Genomic DNA, 16,778 nt, shown 5'->3' on the forward strand with positions numbered 1-16,778 from the left:
TTTTTCCGATTAAGAATAGTTTTTAATATCTTTAACATGTAAAAGATATATATATATATATATATATATATATATATATATATATATATATATATATATATATATATATATATATATATATAAAGGATAACTGAAATATGCTTACCAACCAAATATGTTTACTCGTATGCACCAAGATTTTCATAGGTTTTTTGCTTTTTTTCAAAAATTTCACTGTACGGATGTGATTTAGATGCTTGGTTTTATATAAACAGGCACTTGGATCACCCAATTATGATGTATAAAAAGGATCTTTTAAGGGTTGAGAATCAATGACTTAAAATTTGCATAAACATTCAAGTATAAAAAATCACATTTCTTGATCCAACAATCGATTCCTAACAAATGGACCACTCTGAATGCATCTACAGGGTTAGATTTACATAAAAACCTATGAAAATCTTGATTCATACCGGCAAACATATTTGGTTGGTAAACATATTTAAATGTCCCATATATATATTGAAATAGGTAACTGAAATATATAAACCAGCAAAATATGTAAACCGATATGCACCAAGATTTGCATAGTTTTTTTTTCTAAAATTTCACCGTACAGATGCAATCTAGATGTTTGGTTTTATAGAAACAGACTCTTAGATCATCCGATTACAATGTATAAGAAGAATCTTTTAAGGCTTAAAAATGAACGGCTTCAAATTTTTGTAAATATTCTAGCATACAAAATCACATTTCTCTTGATCTGATTGCGATGATCCAATAGATGATTTCAAGCAAATGGACCATGCCAAATGCATCTTCAGGGTTAGATTTGCAAAAAACCCTATGAAAATCTTGTTTCATACTACTTTACATATTTTCCTGGTTTATATATTCTAGTTCTTATGAACACAGAAGTTTACATACTGCTACTAACTTTATTTGCATGCAGGTTCTTATGAAAGATGCTAAATGGCAGCTTGGCAATGGCAAGTCCATTACCTTTTGGTTTGATCCTTGGGCATTTCATCAACCTCCGTGTTCATATCTTAATTTACACAATGATACTTCAATTTATAGGAATCTCAAGGACATCTCTGTTGCTGACATGTTGGATTCTAACACCTTGCTTGATTGCAGTATATCCAATTCTTCAATACTTCTGTATCCTGCAGTATCTCACATTTTGCAACAAATTAGTTGGGATCCTTATAAACCTGATCTTTTTATGTGGAATTTCTCCAGCTCCTTTTCCACAAAACAAGCCTGGAACATGAATAGAGATCAGGGTGATAAGCACCCAGGGGCTAAGTTTGTTTATATGATGCAAAACTTTTCTACCTCGTGCTGCCTTAGTCCTTCGCTTGGCCATTGAACGTCGACTACTAACACGAGATTGGCTTAAGCAGTTGGGATTTTCAATTGCCAGCCAATCTATTCTCTGCCTTCAAGCTGAAGAGACTGTCACACATTTGTTCTTCCACAGACTGATCAGCAAACAAATATGGAAACAAGTGGTTTCCTTCTTAGCCCCAAGGGGGGTTGGCTTAGTGGGGTGAGGCCAGATGGGCAGTCAAGGTTCAATTATCATGGGCATCATCCCTCTGAGCAAGCCAACGTGTAGCATAGGTCCTGGGGACAGGGGTCTGAGTCCGGAGTTTTACACTGCCGGCACAACGACCGTAGGTATGGCAGGCTGAGCCAGCGCGACCGGTCTTCGTTCTGGGTGCCGTTTTTTTGGGTTATAAAAAAAAAGTGGTTTCCTTCTTTGGTAAACGGAGAGTTCCTCACCTTGACATATCTAACTGGAAGAGAAAGGTTTTGTTAGTTGCCAAAAGATGTTAGCATCCGTTTAAATCAAGAATTTTTTTTTTTGCATTCCCATCGATTTGGCATGACATCATGATAAAAACAATGACAGCGTTCAAGGTGATAATGCATTTCTGTTTTTTTTTTTCTTTGATTTTTACTCGGAGAAACCATCCCAAGAATAAGAGACCTAGTCTAGCAGGATCTGCCGGACGTACTTAATAGGCCAAGAGGAAACTATGTATCACCAACTGTACATTGGTAGGCCTCTAGTTGGTAAAAATGTTTTAGGCTCACCCAACCTACTAAAGAGTACACCCAGTTTCGATCTTTTGATAATAGGCACCTTTATGGGTTTCGAGCTCATGACAACCTTTCAGTTTGATGATGTTCACAAGTTCCCTTCCCTCATCCCGTTGGTTTAGCTTTTTTATCAGTTCTTAAAAAAAATATTGACCGTTTTTAATCAGGCGGCATAAGTGCATTGATAGCTTGATTTTCAAGTTTATCTTTGTTTAACTTTATAGTTTAATATTAATCGATGGTCATTAAGGGAAGAAATGGGTTTTCAGACAAAAGTCTCAACAATGGGTGGATCTTGGCATTTCAGGTAGTTGTTTGGCAAATTTTTTGTGTTCCTATAATCTGTAATGATATTCCTAGACTTCTATCTGGGATGGCTGTTCTTAGTAATGATCATTGTTGGGAAGACAGGCCTCCAATTGGTCTCATTGGTTTGAGGTCTCGTAATCTTTGGGTTTATTAATCTACAAGAAGGGATCTGCCTAACCCCTACCAGTTATACAATTACACCATAGGGTTTTGAACCCGCAACATCCCAACACTAGGGTAGGCATCGTCCTGCTAATAGACCGAGCCGACCGGGCTGTCCCTTTTACTAACACAGGCCAGGTTTTGGTTCGGTTTTTAACGGGCTCGGGTTTGAAGAGAAGCCCATGTTCCGGCCCATTGGCCTAACGGGCCAATGTCTAATCCTAAAATGCATAAATGCTTGAATGAAATTATGGGTTAATGAGAGAATAACAAGTTCTCATGCAACTAATTCGGTAACAGTAATAATTAACAAATAGCAAGTTCCTATAGGTAAATAATAATAGTTATTCGAGTTACTATGTAATAGTTATTTTTTATATTATTAAAAAATTAATAAATAGGTAGCCCGGACCATGTATATAATGGGGCAGGTTTCGGCCCAGGCCTAAAATCATGATCCAAACCCAGAGCTCATGGTGAGCCAGGTCGGCTTGGTCCATCTAGCTGCCGGGCAGGTTGCTACACCAACACAAGGTGTCGTGCACTCGGAGCCGGACCTGTCAAGAGGCCAATGAGACTTGGGCCTCAGGGCCCCTGGGCCAAAAAAAATTTTTAGGTGCCCATTTTTAATAGGGATTCCATTTTCAATAAGGATCCCAAAAAATTGGAGGCGCTGCCCTCAAACTCTTACTATTAATAGGGGGCTCAAAAAATTTTGAGGTGCTACCCCCGAACTCCTACTATTAATAGGGGGCCTATTAATAGGGGCTCAAAAAATTTCGAGGCCCTATCCCCGAACTCCTACGTACTATTAATAAGGGGCCCATTTTTTCCCTCCGCCTCAGGCCCCATAAAACACAGGTACGGCCCTGCGTGCACTAGTTGCTCTTACCTGACAAGCAGAGCCGCTGTTGGTAAAATAAAAAATTAAAAAAGAAGCAAATTATTGTTTGTACATCTCAGGGGCACTCCATTTGTCGTGTCCCTAGACACCATGATGTTAAAATTAGTGTGTCCTTGTGACATAGGACATGAGTTCTAAAACCGAGGAATAGAAGCACTATTCAGCATGTGGAGAACAATGCATGCAGAACTTTTATATTTTTCATTGAGGGCCTTAACACAAGCAACTTTCCAAAGGCACCTAAGCAACATAGCAACATAGGTAGGCTAAAGTTTTTTTTTTTTTAAGATAAAAGAAAACCGTAACTGATAATGGTCCTGAAGTAAAACTTGTGAGGACACGACCAAATGTGATAAAGGCAAATGCAAGATAAAGTTGTTGCAGACTTTAGAAGGATAAACCAGGACCGGCTACCAAACCTAAGTCATCGGATATTCAGATTCAGGTTACATCTGACCCGTTGACATCCCTAGATGATTACCTATGATTAATTTGAATTAAATATGATGAAATAAGCTATGGCTAGGGTTGCAAATGGGTCGAATTCAGAAAGCCAAATTTGCAAATTTTGGCTGTCCTAAATTCAAACTAAACCTACTTTCTAACATATTTTGGGATCCAAATTCTGATCCATTTGCATCCCTAACTATATGGCCATTGCGGTACAAACAAGGGGACCTCATAGGTTTTATCAACCAAAGGCCTGCCAATGTGTAGTCGGTGATAGAAGATTTCTCCCATAGCTTAGCCCCACTTCCCCCACCACCACAAAAAAAAAAGGAGCCCTATTTCAACAGGAGAGAAAACATGTTCTTTTGGCTTTTTGGCAATCTAGCTTGCAAGCCAACGTGCCCCAAAGGGGGTTGGCACAGTGGGTTTGGGCCTTGGTTATCATATGAGTGGTCAAGGTTCGAATCCTGTGGACATCATCTCCTTGCATAAGCCAAAGGGCATGGAGTTTTCTCTCTAGCTATCGATCTATGAGCTACTTGTTGCCAGCCTGTGGGTTTCTCCGTGTAACTAAATAAAAAAAAAACTAGAATGCCAACATGAAACAAAGCTACAACCTAAGAAGGGTTCTAATTTCAAACATTGCATATATTGGGTTGTGATTAAGAGATAAATTTTGATGAAAGCATTAGAAGACAAGAACATGGGACAACCAAAAGTCCATGAATTCCGTCCTCTAGCTCATAGAAACACCAAGGATCAAGCCATATAATGGTCCCTTGGAGTAATGTGAAAATGGCCAGTAACATCAGTGTAACGTGCCCAAGTTTGTGAAATCAAGCAACCCTAAGTTTCTTAAGGCAGCACTGAAGCTCATGGTTTACCAGAACTACTGAAATTTGAGAACTTGGTCGCAAACGCAGGACGTCCATTAATAAGAGACTTATGCGGGTCACCAACGGGGCTCGGCTCCGCTTGTCTGGCAGGAGCAGTTAGTGTGTTGGGATTCCCAATAGTCTGCCTAACCATGGCTTTCTCTGTAAAAAATAAAAAAATAGACTGACGCGGGTCGGTGCTCCAATTTTTGCGCAACTCATCTGATTTACCATCTATTTATTTCTTTTCATTTATCCTATAATGGGTCGGATCTTACCATGGATCTGAATCAAACACTGACTTGATTTGGAGTTTATGTACTACTGGGTCTGATAGACCAGATTCAATCTCAACCGGCATATGCATGGAATCGGCCCCATTGTAGGTCCATGACCTTTATTATGGGACAGATCTGGACAGGATCTCCCTCCGATTGAGGTGCAAACAGATTGAGTTTGGTTGGAGTTCTGATCCAAATCAAATTACATTGTTTTTGGATATGGATCTTGAAATATGATCAAATTACTGCCGGTCCCAAGCCCGGATAAAGAAGGAGGGTTGCGGTAGGCCAGTGACAGCCAACATAAAAACTTAGTCATACCTTATGAATATGAACCAATATGAGAATTTCGTTGGGGCGTTCCCTACTGAGCGACGCATTATACTCTATAGGCCCAGAGGCAGTGATAAATGGGCAAAGGTTGCTAGGTCGTCGCTCGGAAGCGACGCTTCACACCGGCACCCGGGTGTGGTGTCAAATAGGCAAGGGTTTCCTCACTTTGTTGGACGGGTGGGGGTAAAAAAGTTAGTCCATGACCATAAAATTAGGTTAGCCGCTTGGAACATAGGGTCTTTAGCTGGTAAGTTGGTAGAGTTAGTAGATGTTATGTGTACGAGAAAGATTGATATTTTATGTCTACAAGAGACCAAATGGGTAGATGAGAAGGCAAAAGTGATAAAACCTCGGGGATATAAGATTTGGTATACATGAATAAATAGAAATAGGAATGGAGTAGGGATTCTTATGAGTCGTGAGTTTATAGATAATGTAGTTGAGGTCCGTAGGAAAGGTGATAGGATTTTACTTATTAAATTAGTATTATGTACGAATATTATTAATATTATTAGTCTTTATGCACCTCAAGTAGGTTTAGATTATTTCATTAAGCGTCAATTTTGGGAAGATTTAGATAGAGTAGTACAGGGGATATCTTATGGTGAAAAGCTTTTCATTGGCGGTGACCTTAATGGACATGTAGGGATTAGTAGGGATGTATTTGAGAGTATCCATGGAGGCTATGGTATAGGAGAAAGAAACGAAAGTGGAGAAAGGATTTTTTATTTTGGTTTGTCCTATGATATGATCTTAGCAAACACTTGGTTTAGGAAGAGAGAGTCTCGCCTAGTAACATTTAAAAGTGGGGTTAATACGAGTCAGATAGATTTTTTCCTAATTAGAAAAAGAGATAGGGGTTGTTGCATCGATTGTAAGGTTATACCGGGAAAAAGTGTAGCTACACAACATAGAGTCTTAATTTTATATCTTAGAATTAGACAATGCCGCAAAAGGGATAGACATAGGATAGATCCTAGAATTAAGTGGTGGGCACTGAAAGGAGCTAAACAAGGAATGTTTGTAGAGCAGGTAGTTAAGAAAGTTGATTGGTGTCTCAAGGAGGATTCAGACTCAATGTGGAATAAGATAGCGGGTGGCATGAGAAAGGTGACTAAGGAGGTATTGGGTGAGTCTAAAGGTGGTGCACCGCTAGGTAAGGATACATAATGGTAGAACGATGATGTCAAATTAGCAATTAAGGTTAAAAGAGAGTGTTATAGAAATCTAAGTAAGAGTCATGATAATGAGAATTTTGAGAAGTATATGATAGCAAAGAAGAATGCTAAAAAAGTAGTTCGAAACGCGATGGATAAGGTATATAAGACGGTTTATGACAAGTTGGATACCAAAGAGGGCGATAAGGATATTTATAGGCTTGCAAAGATGAGAGATAAGAAATCGAGGGATTTGGGTATGATTAAATGTATTAAAGATGAAACACAAAGGGTTTTAGTCAAAGATGAGGAGATTAAGGAAAGATGAAAAGATTATTTTGATAAGCTATTTAATGAAAGTCATGCTCAGGATTTTAGAGACTTGTTCATTTCTTTTCATGAGATGAATCGTGACTTCATGCGAAAGATTCAAAAGAAAGAAATTGCAGAGACTTTGAAGAAAATGAAATCAAGAAGGGCAGTTGGCCCAGATGGTATACCTATCGAGGCTTGGAAATGCTTTGGAGAGAAAGGTTTAGAATGGTTGACAAATCTTTTTAATAAGATTTGGCGGACAAACAAGATGCCTAATGAGTGGAGGAAGAGTACTTTGGTGCCTCTATATAAGAATAAGGGTGATATACAAGATTGCACAAACTATCGTGGTATAAAACTCATGAGTCATACTATGAAACTTTGGGAGAGGGTGATTGAGTCTAGGTTGAGGAAGGTTGTCATGATATCGGAGAATCAATTTGGTTTTATGCCTGGAAGATCAACTATGGAAGCTATACATCTTCTTAGACAACTTATTGAAAGAAATAGAGAGAGAAACAAAGATTTGCATATGTTTTTTTTTTTATTTGGAGAAGGCATACGATAGAGTACCCAGGGACGTTCTCTGGTGGACAATGATGAAGAAAGGTGTTTCTCTCAAGTACACTAGTATAATTAAGGATATGTATGAAGGAGTAGTAACCAATGTTCGCACTTGTGGAGGGGTGCCAACCAATTTTCCTATAATAGTTGGGTTACATCAAGGATCTCCTTTAAGCCCTTTCCTATTTGCTATAGTGATGGATGAGCTTACAAGATCAATTCAAGAAAATGTGCCGTGGTGTATGTTGTTTGCTGATGATATTGTTTTGATTAATGAGTCTAGAGCTTGGGTTAATGCTAAGTTAGAATTATGGAGACAGACATTGGAAGAAAGAGGTTTTAAGTTGAGTAAGAGTAAGACAAAATATATGGAATGTCGGTTTAGTAAGCAACGAAGTAGTGATGGGAGTGTAGTGAAGCTTGGTGAGCAAGAAATACCAGTGGATGATTGTTTCAAATATTTGGGATCTATCATTCAAAAGTATAGAGAAATTGATGGATATGTAAATCATAGGATAAAGGTTGGGTGAATGAAATGGAAAAGTGCAACTGGAGTGTTGTACGTTCGTAGAATGCCATTGCGGTTGAAGAGAAAGTTTTATAGGACGACTATTAGTTCCGCTTTACTATATGGTACGGAATGTTGGGCTGCCAAGAGACATCATATTAAAAAAATGAGTGTAGTTGAGATGCGTATGCTTAGATGGATGTGTGTAAATACAATAAAAGATAAGATTCAGAACGAGGAGATACGTAAGAAGGTAGGCGTTGCACCCATTAAAAATAAGATTAAAGAGAATCATTTACGGTGGTTTGGATATATTCAACGAATGCCTAATGATGCTCCAGTTAGAAGGATGGAGAAATGGGAAAATATATTAGTTAAAAGAGGCCGGGGTAGGCCTAGGAAGACTTGGATGGAGATGATAGGAAAGGATATGAATGCTTTGAACCTCACCGAGGACATGACATTTGATAGAAATGATTGGAGGAGAAGGATTCATGTGGAAGACCCAGAATGATTTTCTTTGTTGGTTCATATCGCCGACCCCAATTGTTTTGGGATGAAGGCGTAGTTGTTACTGTTTGTTGTTTATCTTGAAATATGATCTGAAAGTGTAAAGGATCATATTTAAATTCATCAACTACTTACTTGAGTCTTCATCTGAATCATATTTCTCTATGGAATCTATGCCCAAGCCCAAATCAAATCCTATCAGTTTCTGTTTCTCTTTTTTATAAGGGGAAAAGGAAAGCTTTAGCTGTTTGCAGTTTTTTCCCATGGGTCCAGTATTACCATATAGAAATCAGACTTCTAATCAGCTATACTTCTTCAAAGATTATTCTGACCCGGATCCATATTTGGATTTATTGCTTGAATTGGGATCTGGTTTGGATGAACCGTAACATGATCCCATACGTTTGCATCCCTGGATCTGAAACTGGGACATAAACAGGTTGGATTTGGTTCAGATGTAAGTTTTACGGAATCCAACTGATCAAAATTAGAACTGTTCACAACAGAGTTGTCTAGGGATGTCAATGAATCGGACTTTATCCGATATCCCGACAGAATTCAATCTCCTTTAGTTGCATTTGGTAAGCCAAAACAATGCCCGATTATAATCAGATGCATTTTTGCTACGGACAAATATCTGAATCAGTTTACATCTAAGAAAGGTACGAGTTTTTGCCCATCTGAATCCGAATCTGAAATGGAATCTGTTTAGCCAACATCCCATTAGTGGAACATGGTATTGGGCACATCGGATCCGAATCCGAACTGTTTACGTCTCCATACTAGTCGCCAAAGGGATGCACAAGTGGCAGTTCATGACTGGAGGGCTTAATCTTCAAAATCAGTCCTCTTCGAAAAAGTGAAAAGATAAAGAAAATCGAAATTATAAAAAAACAATTACTCAAAAAGGAAAAATGTAAGGGGCAAAAATGGAATAACACAGTAGCCGGCATATTCATTCACTCACCGACCCACGGGCCGTCTCGATATCGGGGTCGCCAGCCCTATAAATACCGCACTCCCCCGCCCTACTCCCTCGCGTCTCTCGGACTCCGCAGATCTCTCATTTCCTTCCCCGCTCTCGCTTGAACTCGTCAAGAGATCCGAGGCCACACGTTTGAGGTAACTCCCCCTCGCTCTCCGCGTCGATCTCTCCTCCCTCTTCGCGCAGTTGTAGTCTTCTTTCTCTGTTTCGTTCGCTCCGATCTAAGATCTGTACCTGTAGGATCTGCTCCCGCTTCCTTCTCTGTATCGTCGCTCTGGTATTCTTTACGGTAGCAGTGGAGAAACAGTAGGTCTAGGTTCGTTTAGGAGGTGAGTTTCGTCCTTTCTACGCGGTAGGATACGTCGAAGTTGTGCTCGGGATCTGGTTTTCACGGTGATTCTAGATCGCGCTTTTCTTTTCCTTTTTTGTTTTTTACTTTGCATTTTTCATGTTGAGATCCCGATCTGGAGTTCTCTAACCGGATTTGGTCAAGTTTTGTGTTTGTAGAAGTGAACACTTGGCGCATACTTTTGTGTCTTCATTTTCTGGTTTTCTTACTCGGTTTCTTCATGTTGATGACGATTTCAACGAGATTTATGTGATTGCGAACCGGATTAGAGTATGATGATTACTAAAATTTGGAGAATTTTCTGGTTTTGTTACGTAGAAAGAAGCTTATGTGCCGGATCTGAATCTGGATGAGTGAAGATGTTGTAGATCTGGTTTTGGAACTCTTGGATCTGATGGTTTAAGTTGGCATTTGCAACATTTCTGTCGTTTGCGTTTCTCCACTGCTCAAAAGAGTTTTAGATCTGCTTTTGTTGTTTTAATTCATCTTTGTTTCAAGTTTCTAGATCCTTTCATTCGTTGCGTTTTAAAACGTCCACTGGGATAAGACTGTTTCTTCATTATGATTGCTTTAGTCCCGTTGCCTCATTACGATTATTATTTTTCTACTGTAACACACGTCTTTAGCTTAACTTGAATTAATCGTTTTAGTTTTTTCGATGTTGGATCTGTTCATTCCTCTGTTGTTTTGCATGGATCTGAATATTTTTGTAGCGAGTTCTTATTTCACCCTGTTCATTTGTATCTACACTTTTTTTTTATGGATTGTAGCCCTTTTTCAGTTTTCGGATGTTTAATTTTCTTCCTTAAATTGCAACCTTGGACCACAGACCCCTGTTTGTACTTTAAACGATCCATTTCTTGTTTTTTTTTTGGACATCCTATCAGTCTCAGAGTTTCCGGCTTAACCTTGGGTGCTCTGTACTTGGTTCATTTTATGGCTATGTGATGATCATGTTCCGTGGTATTAAAATTGGTGCCTGATGCTGTCGTTTAAAATGCTTTACATTTCTTGGGTCTTGTTGGCTGTTGAATTTCATTTTTAGCATATATATATATATATATATATATATATATATATATATATATATATATATATATATATATATATATATATATATATATATATAGGATAATACATCCATGCTAAATGAAATGTGCTAAATGGTTTTTTTGGCTTTTCTGGTGTTTTTTTTTGCGGTTCCGACCCATATATGTGTTGGGCATGGTCGATTTACTAGGAATCCACACCTGGGCCATGTGTTTTGGATGAAAAAAATGATATTTGGAGCCTCAAAAATTTACAAAGATTTTGGACTGTTGATTTTCCCAACCTTATAAAAATCAGCCCATGTATTGGAATCGAAAGCTTCAGGAGCTGATCCCTATACATAGATCACATCTGTACGGTCAGAATTTAAAAATAAAACTAAAAAAACCTGAAAACCCCATTTAGCATGTTTCATTTTAGCACAGATGTATTACCCTATATATATATATATATATATATATATATATATATATATCACCATCAATGCTTTATTAGAAACACTAGACTTTTGGTTGAAACTCCAAGTGTAGTTGCTCTTGGCATTTCTTGACCTGTTTCTAGCTTGCAAGTAACTGCATGTAAATTTTGATCTGGTAACGGTGCATGCATCTACAAATGCATATGATGTTTATATGTTTGGAGTTATATTGGAAGATCATCCCTTTTACTGATCATTGCATGGATCTGTTGAATCAGCACCATGGCATCACACATCGTTGGATACCCTCGGATGGGCCCAAAGAGAGAGCTAAAATTTGCATTGGAATCATTCTGGGATGGAAAGAGCAGTGCTGAGGATCTTCAGAAGGTTGCCAAGGATCTGAGGCTGTCCATCTGGAAACAGATGGCTGCTGCTGGGATTAAGTACATCCCCAGCAACACCTTTTCTTACTATGATCAGGTTCTTGATACCACCGCAATGCTTGGGGCTGTTCCTCCTAGGTATGGCTGGAATGGTGGAGAGATTGGGTTTGACACCTACTTCTCCATGGCTAGAGGAAATGCTACCCTTCCTGCTATGGAGATGACCAAATGGTTTGACACCAACTAGTATGTATTCTTTCCCTGCTTTTCTGCCAAGTACACGAATGCCAAAGATTGCTGAAGATTCATTTTCTATTATCTGTCAATTTGATTTTCTCTTCAATTTCTCTGTTTACTTGCTTTGCTGACCATATTCTTTCGAAACAGCCACTTTATTGTGCCTGAGTTGGGACCTGAGCTGAAGTTCTCTTACGCATCACACAAAGCTGTGTCTGAATATAAGGAGGCAAAAGAGGTATTATTATCTTTATAAAATAAGTTGTAATAGTTTACCAGTGCAAACCCAGATATGGGACACCATGCTTGTTTCTGAATGTTTTGTTATTTGCTGGATCATAAAAGCTTATATTTTTACACTGTGGTGTTTGTGCTTGATGTAGATTGGAGTTGACACTGTTCCCGTCATTGTTGGTCCTGTCTCCTATCTGTTGCTGTCAAAACCAGCAAAGGGTGTTGACAAATCTTTCTCTCTTCTATCTCTATTGGGAAAGATCCTCCCAGTGTACAAGTAAGGATCGGTAGCTAGCTCAATGACATTAGTCATTCTGTTTGGAGTCATGGGATTGTTTTTTCTCACGGCAATCTCTTCATCTCTGGACAGGGAAGTTATTGCTGAACTGAAGGCAGCTGGAGCAACCTGGATCCAATTTGATGAACCTACCCTTGTCCTGGATTTGGACTCTCACCAACTGCAAGCATTCACTGAGGCATACACAGAGTTGGAGTCATCCTTCTCTGGTTTGAATGTTCTTGTTGAAACCTACTTTGCAGATGTCCCTGCGGAGGCATACAAGTAAGATTCATTGTATCACTTCAATGTGCTTATTGAGTTACTTTTGCATTTCTTTGAGTGATTCTGTGCTTTGCCAAGAACAAAGTTTTATTTGCAATTATTGAGCTTCTTGTACCTAATTGGTTCTTTCTCATTCAGGACCATCACTTCGTTGAATGGTATTTCTGGATTTGGTTTTGATCTTGTCCGTGGAACAAAGACCATTGACTTGATCAAAAACGGTTTCCCTGCTGGGAAATTCCTGTTTGCTGGAGTTGTTGATGGAAGGAACATCTGGGCTAATGATCTGGCTGCATCTGTTAGCACCCTACATGAGCTTGAGGCTATTGTAGGCAAGGGTATGCAATTGTTCTTGGTCTTTTCACTTGATCAAGCACTATGGGATAGTGGAGAAGGTTTTCTTCTTAAGAAAAAAAAGAGAAAGATTTAGTGAAATTTTTCTAATGCTGCTACTGTTTCCCTATTATACAGATAAGCTCGTTGTTTCCACTTCTTGCTCGCTTCTGCACACTGCTGTTGATCTTGCCAATGAGACAAAGCTTGACAGTGAGATCAAGTCATGGTTGGCATTTGCTGCACAGAAAGTTGTTGAAGTGAATGCTCTAGCTAAGGCATTGGCCGGTCACAAGGATGAGGTATATACTTATCTATACATTACTTGCATCTCTTTTCCTTTCATGTTTAGAAATGCATAAACTGCTGTTTTTCTCCAGGCATTCTTCCAGGCCAACCACAATGCTCAGGCTTCGAGAAAGTCCTCTCCAAGAGTTACCAATGAGGATGTTCAGAAAGCTGTAAGTGCTACTGAAAAGATATGCATCCAATATTCCTTTGACTAAAGACCCGCTTCTGATAACCTAAACATTGTTCACTGAAAAATGTTTCTTTGTGTGCTTAGGCTGCTGCCTTGAAGGGATCTGAGCATCGCCGAGCCACACCAGTGAGTGCTAGATTGGATGCACAGCAGAAGAAACTAAACCTTCCCATTCTTCCAACAACCACAATTGGATCTTTCCCTCAAACCATGGATCTTAGGAGAGTGCGCCGTGAATACAAAGCAAACAAGTGAGCATTCCTTTTTATCTTAGTACTACTACCAATTTGCAGTATTTGGTTATGTGAATTTCAATGCTTCAAAGCTAATATCCTGGACTTGCTGCAGGATTACCGAAGAAGAATATGTGAATGCTATTAAGGAGGAGATCCACAAAGTTGTCAAGCTGCAGGAAGATCTCGACATTGATGTCCTTGTGCATGGAGAGCCAGAGGTATAAGATCAACCCATGTCAATTTGATCATCCTTGTTCTTGCAGTATGATGAATTTATTTTCACTTCCCTGACATTTCTGCACAATATTCAATTATTGATGCAAGAGCCTTTAGAGATTCCTATTCAAAGAGCCTACCCGATCAAACGTTTTAAGAAATATCTGAAGTGTTATCATCTTTTTTGCAGAGGAATGACATGGTTGAGTACTTTGGAGAACAGTTGCAAGGCTTTGCCTTCACAGTTAACGGGTGGGTGCAATCCTATGGGTCACGATGTGTCAAACCCCCAATCATCTATGGTGATGTGAGCCGCCCCAAGGCCATGACAGTATTCTGGTCCTCGGCGGCTCAGAGCATGACCAGCCGCCCCATGAAGGGAATGCTCACTGGTCCGGTGACCATCCTCAACTGGTCCTTTGTGAGGAATGACCAGCCTAGGTTTGAAACCTGCTACCAGATTGCCTTGGCTATCAAGGACGAAGTTGAGGACCTTGAAGCCGCTGGAATCCAGGTATTTTCTACACATTCAGCTTGTGTGCCGGAATGGTTCCCATAAGAAATATTGTTTGGCTTATGCTCTTGGTCTATCTATCTCAGGTGATCCAAATCGATGAGGCTGCTCTGAGAGAAGGGTTGCCTTTGCGCAAGTCAGAGCAGGGTTTCTACCAGGAATGGGCTGTTCACTCATTCAGAATCACCAATGTTGGTGTCAAGGACACTACCCAGGTACTCTTAAATTACTGCACTTGTCTCTTTCCTGAGTCTTTTCTTTTCAGCACAAACTACTATATTTTATTCTGTTTATTTACAGCATCGTGCTCTGCTTTGGTTGAGCATTCCTGTAAATCAAATTAATTGATGCTTGTAAACAATGTAATTAAAATGGAGTTCAACTTTCTGTTAACAATTTAACAATGGCCTCCTCTTATGTTTTCAGATCCACACTCACATGTGCTACTCTAACTTCAATGACATCATCCACTCCATCATCGACATGGATGCTGATGTGATCACCATTGAGAACTCCCGCTCTGATGAGAAGCTGCTCTCGGTCTTCCGCGAGGGTGTGAAATATGGTGCTGGCATTGGACCCGGTGTCTATGATATCCACTCCCCTAGGATCCCAACTACAGAAGAGATTGCTGACCGTGTGAACAAGATGCTTGCTGTGCTGGAGACCAACATCTTGTGGGTGAACCCCGACTGTGGTCTCAAGACCAGGAAGTACAATGAGGTCGTCCCGGCATTGACCAACATGGTTGCTGCAGCCAAGCTCCTCCGAACCCAGTTGGCCAGCACAAAGTGAGGGGGGTACTAGGGGTTGTCTGAGCTCGTGTCCTATTTTTATCCTTCTACAAGGAGAAAGAAGATTTTTTAGGGGTTGTCTGAGCTCGTGTCCAATAACGTGTCTCTTAGTAAACTCGTGTAATGTTTAGGTAACCTAGGCCATTGGCCCGTATGTTGCCCGTCAGTGTTCCTTTGCAGATCCTTTTGGCTATTATCGAGTTTTTTTTTCCTCTATTTTCTTTTTCTGCTGAAGGCGTAATGGCTTCTGTAATTCCATTTGAAAAGGAAATCTGAGAAAGAAGTGCTATTCTCTCCGTTGATTATTAATTTTTTTTAAAGACCAGCTGGGGTTAGGCAGACCCCACCAGTTACTATTCAACGTACCACTGGGGTTAACATTCCACCACAAGGAGACTTGCACTGACAGCCCCTACCAGCCACGAGGAGCCCTGTTGGTGTTTCTCTCCATTGATTATTATTTTGCCTGCTCAAGCCTGCACATTTTTCGATGATTTTGTGGGTTGGGTTAGACATTTCATTTCACTGTTGGATTGGTAATCAGGGAGGTTGAAGTTAACGCCGTATCAACTGGACAATGATAAAACACTATACATATACAAACGCTCAACCGCCAAGAGGTTATGAAGACCCCGGTCCACAATAATTCATTTGGATCCAATTTATATTTTGGATTATTTTTATCATTTAAATATTTTAGATTTGAATCATTTTAGTATTTGATTCATTTGTCATAGATATTGGATTCAATATCCAAATTTTATTAGATTATGATAAATTTTATCTTTTAGAGAGTTATCATATTAGGAAGTCTATTTAAATTAGAATTAAAAAATCTCATATATTTAAAGATGAGGAATTAAAAAATCTCATATATTTAAAGACAAGGAAGATCTGTAGATGGAAAAAGAGTTGACGAATGAAAGTGTTATTTTTTTTTTGAGTTTATGCATTACTTTTCTTGATTTTCTATTGATTTTCCTAACGTAATGTAAAGTTTTTTTTTGCAAATTATGGATTTGATTTGCATCAAGAGCAAGACCTCGATCGATCGAGATAAGTGACGTGCGCAGTATAATTCAGGACCATGATTTGACAACAAAGATGATTGACAAAATGTTTCAAAGATATGCTTTGTTCGAGAAAAAGTTTATAAAGTTTATGCAACGTTAAGACGAAAAGATGCTCAACCTGTGGGTCCCTCATCTCAAGGTCCGACATTAATCAATAAAACTCTTGCCGGATGCGCGAGGCCAGCAAGCAATTATGCAGCTGGCAGGACAACCTCCTACCCCCATCGCTTGGCCCCCTTCTCTGCCTTGAATTGGGTGGGAGGCCATCTGATCCTCCTTTGCTTTCCAACACTAGTGGAGGAGAAGCCAACTACGAGAACCTATCTGGGGCTCATCCAACTGTCAGATCTAGACATCCCTCACAGTCTAGTAGGGATGGCAGTGGACCGGGGAAAGCGGGCCCCGCCTTGCCCCGTTTGGACCGGGGATGGAGGCGGGGACAAAGGTTAAA

General features: G+C 39.6%; 1 protein-coding gene across 2 annotated transcripts; it reads left to right on the forward strand.

Moving 5' to 3' along the window:
* The first annotated feature begins 9,497 nt into the window (after window positions 1–9,497).
* Window positions 9,498–15,563, forward strand: LOC149830711 (5-methyltetrahydropteroyltriglutamate--homocysteine methyltransferase 1). 2 transcript variants are annotated; one of them, XM_090016720.1, is made up of 13 exons: window positions 9,498–9,773; window positions 11,540–11,893; window positions 12,035–12,122; window positions 12,268–12,395; window positions 12,489–12,680; window positions 12,819–13,018; window positions 13,152–13,315; window positions 13,394–13,474; window positions 13,579–13,745; window positions 13,843–13,948; window positions 14,137–14,460; window positions 14,547–14,675; window positions 14,887–15,563. In XM_090016720.1, exons 2-13 carry the CDS (start codon window positions 11,544–11,546, stop codon window positions 15,253–15,255), a joined length of 2,298 nt encoding a protein of 765 aa, XP_089872846.1. In that variant the 5' UTR covers window positions 9,498–9,773; window positions 11,540–11,543; the 3' UTR covers window positions 15,256–15,563. The 2 variants fall into 2 exon arrangements, with proteins under 2 accessions (XP_089872846.1, XP_089872845.1); XM_090016719.1 differs by having other exon boundaries at window positions 9,498–9,581.
* Window positions 15,564–16,778: the final 1,215 nt, after the last annotated feature.

The sequence above is a fragment of the Nuphar pumila genome, chromosome 8 (genome assembly GCF_984573655.1).
Source record: "Nuphar pumila chromosome 8, dmNupPumi1.hap1.1, whole genome shotgun sequence".
NCBI classification, from domain to species: Eukaryota; Viridiplantae; Streptophyta; class Magnoliopsida; order Nymphaeales; family Nymphaeaceae; genus Nuphar; species Nuphar pumila.

Coding starts and splice junctions, on each gene's coding strand:
- LOC149830711 (XM_090016720.1), top strand. CDS start 11,544: ATGGCATCACACATCGTTGGATACCCTCGGATGGGCCCAAAGAGAGAG. Junction 12,396..12,488: donor AAGATCCTCCCAGTGTACAA/GTAAGGATCGGT, acceptor ATCTCTGGACAG/GGAAGTTATTGCTGAACTGA. Junction 14,461..14,546: donor TTGAAGCCGCTGGAATCCAG/GTATTTTCTACA, acceptor TATCTATCTCAG/GTGATCCAAATCGATGAGGC.